We start from the raw sequence: 13,673 nt of genomic DNA on the forward strand, positions 1-13,673 counted from the left end.
TTGTTGTTTAACTAGCGTCATACTCTCGACCTCAGAGCATTCTTCACTGTAATGCTGAAAAAAATTCACATTATTTAATTGTCTCCCTTTATCAAAATGCACATCATATGTCTGTCAGCTTTATAATTCATCTTAAAAAGTGTGTCATCTTGAAGTACGTGCCTTTCGGAAAATCCAGCTTAGTGAAACCATCGTTTTGTATTAACTTATTTCAAATGCAATCAGACATGTGCACTTGTTCCTCCCTCCGTGGACTTTTGATCTTTCAATAAGGGGAAGTTATTAAGCTAGCTTACAGTACAGAACGTCCGTGGTATTACTCGGATTCTACTCAGATTCCCGCACGTGCCTGGAGCTTTATCGGTTAATATTACATATGTTAAATTGGCAGAAATTTAAGAAATAAAGTAACCACAACGTCGACAAGACCTCTCATAGTCAAAATAATGATATAAAAGATGATAGCGGAAACTGTTACTGGCGCTAGAATCATAAGCGAAAAAAGGTCAAGATATTACAATTTTTCCACATTTTTTTTCGTGTACTGTTTTCCCTGTTTTCATATGATTCTCGAACAGGGTTTTCGTAACAGAACAACTCTACAATTCAAAAATAATTTGGCTCATTGATTCCAAAATAGTCGATGTTATCTGCTCGTTTATGTATATGCATTCAAAGTAAGACGATGAACGGACGGACCGACAAAGAACGGTTATTTGTTTTAAGACAAACCGAAAATCTCATTAATTTTGTATCGAAACTTTATATAAACATTCTAAAATAAAATGAAACTCGTCTTCAAATTTGTTACAAATTATACACTTCCTGTCTGCAAACGGAATGCTTTTTGGTCTATACCCTCTAACGTTCATAATATACATGTATACTGTAATAATATATAAAAGATAAACCTCCATCAAAAGTATAGGACTCGGTGTGCCCATTGGTAGTATAAATGGTCTATTTCCATCCCTGCTATGTACACAGTATGTAAACTTCACAAATATTCCTGGATGAATATATGTACAAATATATATGTAAAACATGTTCCAATATATGTCCATACAACGGTTATTGATAATATACATAAATAAAAAAAAATATTTTACTTTGACAAGATCACGTGATGATATATATTATATATTACTACAAACCAACGTTTCTGCCTACTACTCACATTTAAATGATAACATTATGGAACTAAAGTACGAAAAAATACTTCTAGAAATATTCAATTTTTATTATAGTTTACAAATGTTGCTGTTGTAACTTCTGTTGTTTATTATAATATTGTGATTACAATTACAACGACTAAGATATAACATAATAATGTTTAAAATAGTGAATAATCAGGCGCTTTCCTATTTATTGAATAATTTCATTTTATCGTCAGATGTTCATACTCGCATTTTGTGTTCATCGTCTGATTTTCAACTTATACCCCTAGACCAAATACTGAACAATTTCGTAAGCCTTTTGTTTATTCTGGATCTTGTATTTGGAACGACCTTCCTGATCATATAAAATCTGCTACATCTGTTAACCATTTTAAAACCTTATACTTGAGATATTATCACACATTGATGTATACAAATTGATAATCTCCTGTATGTTTTTACATTTATGTATTTTAATAGTTTGAATATGTTAAATTTATATTGTTCCTTGTTGAGGGCCTCATGGATGATTGATATGTTTGTTCAAATGAGTTCTCTCTTTATTATTATTATTATTATAATTATTATTATTATTATTATCATTATCATTATCATTATATTCTAAATTTTCAGCTAACGATAAGTTCAATATTGTCTTCTAGAATGATATTTATCATATTATTCGGTAAATATACTTACAATCAATGAATGAATGAATCAATCAATCAATCAACTGACCAATTAATCAATCAATCAATCAGTTACGCAATCATATAAGCAATAAGTTAGTCAGTCATTTCATAAATTTTCAATCAATCACTATATTTCAGGGTGTTAACGTTTATGTTTTTGATGTTCGGATATTAGATACATGTATTGCATACATTTCAAGATTGTACATGAACGTAAAATTGTCTATCAAACCTGCTGATGTTTCTGCGTAGTCTTCTGTATTCTCGTCTAATTGTACTTCCGGTACATATCCATCTTTTATCATGTTCAATAGTGGTGGCAAATAAAAACCAATCACATATTCCCGAAAATCTACAGGGATAAATCGTGTACAAGATATAATATGAATATTGCTGAAAAACAATATAGGTATACAACAACATGCAAACACTTAAAATAATATAAGTGTTACAAGTATATAGTAAAGGCATTTGTTCCCAGGACTCGTACAAAGTGTTACCCCAATGTTTCTAGAACCGGAGGTTAAGAGCCTTTGCCATCAATATAGCACATCTCTGCAGTCTGACCAAGCTCCATACTGATGGTATCTCAATGTTTGTATTCTGATACTGAACTCCATTAAAATTTGAATGGATTGCTGAGCAAATCTATTCAAAAGAAGCAGTTTATGCTTTAAGAAGAAATGGATTTGAACATGCTATGACATTTTACAATACCTGGAGGACAAATTATTTTCCACTCCAAAGATAGAGTAGTCGCCATTTGGCCATGAAACTGTATTCTTCCGCTCGCCAGATTTATAACAGAAATTAATTTGAAATAATTTTGGCTGAAGAACCACGGATATATTTGACGTTTTGTAGACAGAACCATGGTCGGCTTGTATTGTTTCATTTGTTCGAAATTTTATGTAACCAATGTCCCATCCATGTCTCTTAGTTTCTGGACAACCAGTGTCAGGCATCAACAACCAATATGGACCAGTTGGCCAATCACTTTGTTCCAAAACTGAAAACAAGACACGCAATATCATTTCCTTCTTTTTTTTAAATAACAAACTTTGTTAACATTATGTAAAATGTATCTTAATAAACGGCAAACATGTTTAAAGCAAACTGACAACCTACAGACAATTTACAGATAATTAAGGCCAATGTTGTTTTGATTGTATTATCTTCGGGGAATAAAAACTATACTAATGTTTGCCGAGTTTTATTAAAGATGGAATCTTAGGACTGCTAGCTGTGTGGGTTCAAATCCAGACATGGACAAGCCGTTATTTCCCATTGCTTAGTGCATGTTGGTTCCAGGAACTGATTCAAGAGTGTTTAAATATAAGCTTACTGTGTAGTTTCCAACACAATCGAACTAAATAAAGTTGTATAAGATATGTCAAAAGATATCACTTACATTATTTTGAATTCATTTCTAAAGACAATTTACCTGTAAGACAATAACAATTTACTTAATATGCAGTAATGCTGGCTACAATATGTAATATAAGGAAAACTTTTTTTCTATTTTTTTTTTAAAGAAACTTACTATATTCACAGAAATATCCCGAGAATCCTTCATTACATAGACAACTACAAGTATCATTGTGAACAGATCCTCCGTTATAACACGTGATACCGGAACAGCCAACAGTTACTGTAATATGTGTGAGCAGATAATTAAATGTATTTTATAATGTAGATATTACTATATATGCAAATCAAATGATAATTAATGGCTGCCATTTGATATAGTTTAGAGTGGTGGAATTTCCATGTTATCATTTTAATAATACTGTAATTGGTTCTATAACATTTTGGCCGACAGAATGACAGAAGTGCGAGCTGTCAGACGTCACCCGTCTTTAATAAATTAACCGTTTAACTCTTTAAAAGAACATACAAATTTATTTATGGAGAAGCTTCCTGGTTTATACTCCCAGCGGCAAAGTTATATCATAAATTTACGTATCGGTATAGGTGTCGCGAATAACGCGAGTCATTGTGATATGAGCGGTGCTATCTCGATTGTTCACTTAAAATTTATGGAACGGTACCGAGGACGGTACTTCGAGAACGTGTTATCATTATAGTCACATGACAAGTATTTCCCGCTCCTTTTCAGACAGTATATAAGCGATCGCACATTGTTGAACAGTGAGAACGAAACGAAAAGTGCTAGAGTAAACTGTTAAAGAAAAATTAAATCTATTTTATAAAAAGTGACAATAAAAGGAATTACATTTTACAAAGTATTTTTCTTGGTTATGCATAAAGTGATATGATAAATAAAATTATGAAAACTGTATACGTTGTTGTTCAATTTGTAGTATGAGATGACTTAAAAGTTAATACAGTCCTCAAAAACAAAATCTGTCTCTACTACAAAATGGTCCTGCGAACCGGATATACGGATCTACGGATATACGGATATACAGTTAAACGAAAAATTATGGATCTTAAAAACTTGGAAATTTAAAAAGAAACATTTTACAAAGCTAAGGAGTAGATAAATAAGAAAAGGATTTAAAAACTGGTTAAAGTTAAAGTGTATAAAACTCTTCTTGAATCTAATGTAGACAAATTAAAGAATTGTAAAAGTCGAGAAAAGAAGTTAAACGGAACAGTCTAAAAGTGAAAAGGAAACAAAGTTTAAAGGTAAATAGAGTTCTTAAATATCAACAGAAAGACTGTTGAAAGTTGGCTTTATTGAAAAGTTAGAAAAGACAGACAAAAAATCATGTTTTAAAAAAGCATTTGCCTTTATAAAAATGTCTGGAATTATAGAGTAAAAAGATGTAAAATATTCGATTTAAAGTCAAAAGTGTGTACAAAGTTAGTACAAGAAGAAAGTAGATTAAAAGGTGTTTTAAGTATAAAAAGTGTAGTGAAACAAATATAATTAAATTTCTCTACATCAGAAAATGGCGAATATACAATATATTAAAGGTGTAAGGACCAGGTTCCGAAATATTTTAGACTTAGAAATACAAAAGGGTGATGGTCTGTTGGACACAGAAATCGATGAGGAATTTGATTTAGACAGAATGCTTAACGAAGTGTCGAAATGTTTTGAGAAGGTAAAAGAATATAAAGAAAAGGTTGAGAGACAAAGTGAAAAATTAGTGGAATCGATTGACAAACAAGAAAGCGAGAGATGATTGAGGAAATTATTGACAAAGATCTCACCTTGTGTGAAAAAGCCTTCGACATGTGTTCAAAATTTACAAGTGTTCACTAGAAAACGTTGATGAAAAGTAAAGAAAAATTATAATTTAAAGTTGATCAAAAGGATTACACCCATGATTTAGTGGAGGTCCAAAAGAACATTCAACAGTTACTTGAAGCTCAGATGAGACAACAAGAAAAAGAAAAACGTAAAGAAAATGAGAAAATGTCATCAATTAAGCTTCCAAAGATAGATATGATCAGTTTTTAATGGTGAGCAAAACAAGATGGACAGAATTTTTGGGACAGCTTCAAAAATGCTGTACATAAACAACAAATACATATCAAATGTTGAAAAGTTTAAACTATCTGAAGGGAAAACTAGTTGGCGAAGCAAAAATCTGCGATAACAGGGTTGGCATTAACTAGTGACAATTACATAATGCCGGTGGATAATCTTGAGAAAGGGATTCGGTAATACACAGGAAATTATTGACTTGCATTACAGTCAGCTTATTAACATTCCAATCGCTACAAGTAAAGTCAATAGTTTACGATGTTTGCTTGATGGTGTTGATCAACATATAAGGAGTTGGAAGTTTTAGAAGAAAATGTAAACCAGGACATAGTAGTATCTATAGTCAAATCAAAGTTGCCTGAAGATGTGCTAGTACATTTGGAAATACAAAATGGAACTGACAAAAGATGGACGGTACGTACGTTAATGGAAAAATTGTATGCTTACATTGTAGCACGTGAAAAGAGCCCTAACAGGAGCTTCTAAACAAAGAGACAATACATCTTCAAAAACATTCAACGCAAGGTCTTTCACACATACAAAAGCAGAAAGTACATATTACAAAGGACCGGTACAGAAAACATCAACGCAGGCGCTAGTTTCTACTTCTAGACAACAACGGAAGCCAGTCAGCACCGTCGTGCATCCAATTAAACGGTGCCGATATTGTAATCAAAATCGCTGGAGCGATGAGTGTACTACATACAAGATAATAATTGAAAGAAAAGATCGCATAAAAGGCCGTTGTTTCAGGTGCCTAAAGGAAGGACATTTATCTTTAGATTGTAAATCAAACAAGAAGTGTGTGTACTGTGACAAAATGAACGCCCACCATCGCAGCTTGTGTCCAAAGAAGTTCACCGTCCAACGGACAATTTCAAATATGTCAACAGATGTTATATCTGATAAAGCAGCAGAATCAGATACAATGACAAACTCATTTCATGTAAGAAATGATAATGGACTAATGTCAATGAACGAAATGGTTCTTATGCAAACTGCACTAACAAAAATAAAAAACCCAAGTGAAAGAACTGATACAGAAGTACGAGTATTACTTGATTCTGGGTCGCATCGAAGCTATATTTCCAGAAAAATTAACTCAAAGGTTATGCCTAAAAGGGGAAGGTGAACAAGAAATCCATGTCGTGACTTTCGGGAATACAAAAGCAAAAACAATTAAAACAAAATACGTAAAGGTTGATGTGAGGCTAAATAATGGTAAATATGTGCAAATCACTGGCAATATAGTTCCTTTAATTAGTGGTGAATTACAGAGGAAACCAACATCAGATCTGTTTTTCAGATAGAGTGAATGATATTCTATCAACTGTACAATTGGCGGACACCATGCCAAAAGAAAGTGAATCTTCGTCAATTGAGTTCTTGATTGGAAACGACTACTACCTAGACTTTGTAAATGGTGAAAAATTAGAAACTTCAAAATGGACTTTATTTGCTTTCGTCTAAGTTTGGAATGGATACTAAGTGGTAGAATAAAGGACACATACGATTATTCAAATGACAATAATTTGCTTATTCTAACATATGGCAGTAAACAGAACAGTAACAAAATGCATTCACTACTATAGATATGTACTATCACCAAAGACAGAACTAGGAAGACTTTTGGAACGTTGATAGTAATTGGAATTGTAGATAAAGAGTCACAAAAGAAGACGATCTAGTCAGGGAAGACTTTACTAGAACGCTTAAGTATGAAAACGGCAGATACCAAGTAAAGTGGCCGTGGAAAAATGAGACTCCCGATTTACCGACAAATAGAGATTTAGCATTAGGTAGATTAAAATCAACAGTAAATCGTATGAAAAACAATCCAGACATACTAACAAAGTATCATAATGTGATTCAAGATCAACTCCAGAAAGGTATAATAGAAGAAGTCAAACCAAATAAATCAAACGGTACTGTGCATTACCTAGCTCACCATGGAGTCATTACACCACAAAAAACAACAACCAAACTTCGGGTAGTATACGATGCATCGGCAAAGACTTCAAAAGAAAATAACAGTCTGAACGACTGCTTGTATCGCGGTCCTGTTATGGTTCATGGCTTATGTGGAATATTGTTGAGATTTCGAAAACATCCGATCGCAATTGTAGCCGACATCGAGAGGGCGTTCCTTCAAATAGAACTTCAAAGAGATCAACGTGATGATACAAGGTTCTTATGGTTAAAAGATATTTGACAATCCAATGACTAACGCATGTAACATACAAGAGTTTCGCTTTTGTCGGTACCGTTTGGAGTTGTGTCAAGTCCTTTTCTTCTTGGTGCCACAATTGAACATCATCTTGACACTTTTCATAATGAAATATCAAACAAAATAAAAAACGATATCTACGTGGATAATATGATATACAGGTGCAAAATACATAACAGAAGCGAAGATTCTTTATAAAGATGCAATAACTATATTCAATGCTGGATCTATGAATCTAAGAGAATGGGCTTCAAATAATGAAGAGGTCAATTCACTCTTTTCTTCTGAAGACCGTGCAGAAGTGAAATCAATGAAAGTGCTAGGCTTGAATGGAACTTGGAAAGTGATACTCTTTCATATCGTTCTGCAAAAATGCTATGCCATAGTCTTCATGCTACCAAAAAGGGAAATTCTAAAATACATTGCATCCATTTTCGATCCACTAGGCTTGATTAGTCCTGTTATCCTTGATGCTAAATATTTTCTACAAGAACTGTGGAATAAACACCTAGAGTGGGATGATGCCCTCAGTGATGATGATCAAAAGAAATGGATCTCATTAGAGAAACAACTGATGAATGTGGAACATGTCTGTATACCAAGATCTATATCTGCAAACTGTTCACAACTCGTTGAATATCGCATTGTATGTTTCTGCGATGCATCACAAAAAGCGTACGCTGTTGCAGTATACTTACATCAACGGTCAGAAGATACAACAAAAGTAGATCTCATCTTTTCAAAAACACGTTTAGTACCTTTGAAAAAGCTCTCAATTACAAGACTAGAACTCTTAGCTCTTGTTATAGGTTTACGATGTTTACAGTTTGTTAAGAGTCATCTTCATTTACCAATACTTGATTCATCCATATGGACTGATTCGCAATGTGTTCTACATTGGTTACATACAAAAAAGCAATTATCAGTATTCGTTAAAAACCGTGTTAATGAAATAAAGAAGATTTCAGAAAATGTTACAATATCCTATGTTCCATCTAAAGACAATCCAGCAGATATTGCATCTCGTGGCCAAAATCTTATGAATAACAAACTTTGGTGGGAAGGCCCAGCTTGGCTTAAAAGTGAGCCAGGTGAATGGCCCCAATTTAAAGTTCCGCATAATAACAAAGAAGATAACAGTTATGAATCTGAGATACGTAAATTAAAGAAACCTAGTGAGATTAGTTTGGTACAACCATCGCGTGGCACAAATACAATTGAAAACACTAGTTCAGATGAAAATACTGGTCTATTAACAATAAACAGCCAACGGTTCTCTTCACTTACAAAACTTCTTAGAGTTACTGCTCTTGTGCTAAGATTTTGTGAGAAAACTACAAAAGAAAAATACCAACAAGGTATATCACATGTGACGAAATTAAAGAGTCTGAAAACATGTCGATAAGACACATTCAAAGATTATATTACAAAGACGTATTTGACGCCATTTCTTGTGGTAAGCAAAACAATATTCAACAACAGCTTGGAATTTACATTGATACATACGGAATCCTACGCTGTAAGGGCGACTTGAAAATGCTGACATAAGTGAAAGTGAACGTTGTTCCGATACTTCTTCCAAAATATGACTGGTATACACGTCTTATTGTAGCTAAAAACACATACAGAAATTCTTCATAGTGATGTTTCACAAACGTTGTCTGTAGTGCGAAATCGCTTTTGGATTCCGCATGGTCGTGCTATTGTTAAATCAGTGTTAAAATCATGTATGATCTGTCGCCGATTTGAAGGTGGCCCGTACAAGATGCCACCGTTTTGCTCATATCCAAAATCCCGTGTAACCGAAGGTATTCCATTTTCTAGAATTGGAATAGATTACATGGGTCCTTTATATTCAAAAACAAATAAAGACAGTGAAAAGAAAGTTTGGATTTGCCTGTTCACATGCCTTATGACGAGAGCAATTCATCTAGAAATTGTATGTGACATGACAACAGCTGAATTTCTCATGTGTTTCAGAAGATTTGTAGCACAAAGAGGTTTTCCTACCCTTATTATCAGTGACAATGCCTTACAATTTCGTACGGCAGATAAAATTCTTGATCATCTTTGGAATAAAATTCCTAAAAATGCTGAAATAATGAGTTATGTTTCAAATGCTGGTATAAAATGGATGTTTAACGTAGAGTTGTCTCCCTGGATGGGAGGCTTTTACGAAAGGCTAGTTGCTTTAGTAAAAAGGTCATTAAAGAAAGCTATTGGTAGAAAAATGTTATCAATAGTGCAGTTACAAACTCTTATTAAAGAGATAAAAGCAGTCATAAATTCAAGACCTTTAGTTTATGTTGGAGATGACCTGCATTCTAATATCCCTATCACTCCTGCTCATTTTCTGTCAAATAATCCGAAAATTGGGATTCCTGAATTAGAAATCGACAGTGATGACGATTATATTCCAATTGAAAGCACAAAAGATAATTTACTTAAACTCCTGAAAAAAGGGCAAAGGTTATTGGATATATTTTGGAAAACTTGGAAAGACGAATATTTACTAAGTCTCCGAGAAAGATACCAAAACACGTTTAAAAATCACCCGGGTCAAATGCAGTTTAAACCTAAAATTGGAGATATAGTGTTAGTTAAAGATGATACTTCAAGAGGAAATTGGAAGTTTGGAAAAATTACAAAATTGATTAAAAGTAGAGATGATGAATGTCGTTCAGCTAAAGTTTTAATTTCATCTGGAAATGAACTAGGACGGCCGTTAAATTTGCTTTACCCATTAGAAGTTTCGGGAGAAGAACAACAATCAGAGTTAAAAGATGAAACTTCTGAACGTTGTAAAAATACAATTGTTTCTCGTTGTCAAAGACAAGCAGCGATAAAAGCAAAATGTAAAATCAAACAGTTGTTGAGTGATAACAATAAATGAAAAGACACAGCACTAAATAAATAGCTAAAAATGAAAAGTTGGCTAAAAGAAATTCAAAAGTATCAATATTAAATTAAATAAAATCAAAAACTCTTATTAAATTCGTTCAATAAATAACATTTTAAGTATATAAAACATTTTTCCATGTAGTGAGCTTCAATGACCCTTTTCAAAAGAGGTCATACGCATATTTATTGGATTAGGCTTTAGTTGCTATAAAAATATCATGCGACGGTCACATTGTTTGTAAAACTTGATAATTGACTGCTGATCATTCATGCGCGAATTCTGTGCAACAGTACCAAACATTGATTTGGGATTTAATAATTGCCAATGCAAATTCACGAAAATCACGTGCAACGGTGTCCAAACATTATAAAAATCTCTTTACATTCCATATTTACTTCATTAGATTTTGGATGCTTACTGCGAAATAATCAAATCAAGATGTATTATTGTAAATTTAAATTCTGTCGACGCTTTTATAGCAATAATAAATCATTACAACGACATGTCCAAGAAATTCATTCTCCGGAAAACAAATTTTACACATGCATTATAACTGGGTGCAAAGTCAAACTAAAAAGGAGACACTACCTAATAAAACATTTAGAAAAGGTTCATCTAATGACAAAAACTGATGCAAAGAAATTATCATACAAAATCAACACAGAAATCACAGAAAATAACATCACAACTGAAACAAAACAAGTAAGATCTCCCTATCTTCCAATGACAGAAAACATATCAGATGTTGAAGAAAATACAACTACTGCCGAAATATTTGCAAATGCAATGAAAGTAATCAACACAAATGAAGATATGGATTTCAACAATAATGAAATTTTTTATGCAAGAAAGATAAGTGCTGAAGAATTAGAGTTAGATATTCAGGAAAATATTATTATGACGATTGTGATTACACATTCCTTTCGTACAAAGTCAAAGATACAATGAATATATTAGATACTGATAAAGTGCAACCTGATAACAGCATTTCATTGGAATAAGTGTCAAGATTTCAGTTAGTACCGTCTGGATTGCAGGACTACTTTAATATTGCAACCGACAGTCATTCAGATGATGAAGTCACAATTGTACTCTTTGAAACTTAAAAACACATCTGGAATTTATATAAACATATGTTCATTAATTTAGTTTATTTCTTTTTTGCGGCGGGAATGTCGCGAATAACGCGAGTCATTGTGATATGAGCGGTGCTATCTCGATTGTTCACTTAAAATTTATGGAACGTTACCGAGGACGGTACTTCTAGAACGTGTTATCATTATAGTCACATGACAAGTATTTCCCGCTCCTTTTCAGACAGTATATAAGCGATCGCACATTGTTGAACAGTGAGAACGAAACGAAAAGTGCTAGGGTAAACTGTTAAAGAAAAATTAAATCTATTTTATAAAAAGTGACAATAAAAGGAATTACATTTTACAAAGTATTTTTCTTGGTTATGCATAAAGTGATATGATAAATAAAATTATGAAAACTGTATACGTTGTTGTTCAATTTGTAGTATGAGATGACTTAAAAGTTAATACAGTCCTCAAAAACAAAATCTGTCTCTACTACAATAGGATAGAAAAATCGGAATCTCTAAAATGACAAACTGAGTCTGCTCAGTGACGGAACTGGATAGTACAAGTTACCGTCCACGCCACCAAAGTTCATTTTAGTGTATACATTTTATCTTTAACTTTTTTCAACAAAACGATTAGAAACTAGATATAATAGTGAGATATATATAACTGACTCAATTCTCCCGATTGTTTATGATAATTCTCTATAGATAAAATGAATTTGAATAAAAGGCAACATCAAAGAAAATCAGTATAATTGCATGATGTTAATTGTTATATAATAGTTTAAAAATAAAACATATTAATGAGATTTAGGAATTGTGAAGTCCCTGCTGATATATATTCTATTAACGTTTTCCTTTCAAGTAAACAGATAAGAATAATTAATTTGCTATAAGCTCGATGTTCATAACATCGCAAATTGTCAGTTTACACTTCAAAAGATTTTAATGAAGGGGAGAGTTCTAATCAGTTTGATTTGATCACGTGCTTAAAGCAATTTTAAGTATCAATAAAATACAAAACTAATGAAAATAATTGGGGACATAGTATCACTGTATGAAATTTTACTCCCGTTAGAAATGTCCAGGGGTAAGTGTGACCGCAACAATAATTTCACCCCAGATCATCCCAGTAACTTACCACGGTGGTCTTGGGCTCTGCCGGGAGTAAGTGAGACCACAGCTTTACAGAGAAAAGAAACCACGACCGTCTAGGCACATGTGATTTAAGAAGTTGTATTTGTCAAAAAGTTTCAAAAGTAAATATTCTGCAAGTGATGAAGAAAAATACCTTTTGCGGCCATTGATTTTTTTGAATAAATAAAATAGAATTTTAGAAAATAAATGCCGTCATGCGTACGTAAATTTTGCTTCTTTAGGAAAAAAAGTCGATGTCACCATACATCATGTTAAAAATGTAACAAAGTAAGTGACATTTAACAGAATTATATTTCAAAATTGATGATGTGATGTCATGTTGTTATGACGTCAAAAAAGAAAATGCGCGACGTTACGCGGCAAAATCAGTATAAATACTTAAAATCACTTAAAAAGCATAAAATAAAAAGATTTTTTGTTTTGTTTTACATATAAGATTGAAATATATTTCATTCGTGAACACCAGCTATTATATCTTCACTCGTGGCTACGCCACTCGTGAAAATATTGCATCTGGTGTTCACTAAGAGAAATTATATTTGAATCTTACATGCAAAACAAACAAATATCCTCTATATAATCATCTGATACATTACAATTAAACACCGGGCGTCCTGCTTAATTTCTTTGCTAAATTTGTTTCATGATTTGATCATTTTTCTATTAATTATAATTATTTAATAAATAATAATAACAAATAAACAAACATGCATTAGTTGTCAATAATTTATTAAATACGGAAATGATGAATATAATTGCAAAGTACTAAATAATGTCAAGATTTACTTGGATGCCACGCTCCATAAATCAAACTTTCCAGATAATAAATTGTTCAATTTTAAGTTTACATATTGCACACCTTAACATAAATCACTTTATGTCCAAAATAGACGAAATAAAATACAATCTATTAAACAAATCAAATTCGCCTGATACTTTCGGCTTTACTGAGACATTTCTTAGTGATATACAACAGACGATGAATTAAAT

General features: G+C 32.5%; 3 protein-coding genes across 3 annotated transcripts; all 3 read left to right on the forward strand.

Moving 5' to 3' along the window:
* The first annotated feature begins 4,767 nt into the window (after window positions 1-4,767).
* On the forward strand, window positions 4,768-7,521 carry LOC132758080 (uncharacterized). Its single transcript, XM_060749593.1, has 3 exons — window positions 4,768-4,923; window positions 5,764-6,437; window positions 6,975-7,521. The coding sequence occupies exons 1-3, from the start codon at window positions 4,768-4,770 to the stop codon at window positions 7,519-7,521; spliced, it is 1,377 nt and encodes a 458-aa protein (XP_060605576.1).
* A 244-nt stretch (window positions 7,522-7,765) lies between these two features.
* LOC132758081 (uncharacterized) lies at window positions 7,766-8,941 on the forward strand. Its single transcript, XM_060749594.1, has one exon. It carries the CDS (start codon window positions 7,766-7,768, stop codon window positions 8,939-8,941), a length of 1,176 nt encoding a protein of 391 aa, XP_060605577.1.
* Window positions 8,942-9,301: 360 nt separating this feature from the next.
* On the forward strand, window positions 9,302-10,429 carry LOC132758083 (uncharacterized). The gene has a single exon (XM_060749595.1). It carries the CDS (start codon window positions 9,302-9,304, stop codon window positions 10,427-10,429), a length of 1,128 nt encoding a protein of 375 aa, XP_060605578.1.
* Window positions 10,430-13,673: the final 3,244 nt, after the last annotated feature.

Source organism: Ruditapes philippinarum, unplaced genomic scaffold (genome assembly GCF_026571515.1).
Source record: "Ruditapes philippinarum isolate M1 unplaced genomic scaffold, ASM2657151v2 ctg1077_1_1_1_1, whole genome shotgun sequence".
In the NCBI taxonomy this organism is placed as follows: Eukaryota; Metazoa; Mollusca; class Bivalvia; order Venerida; family Veneridae; genus Ruditapes; species Ruditapes philippinarum.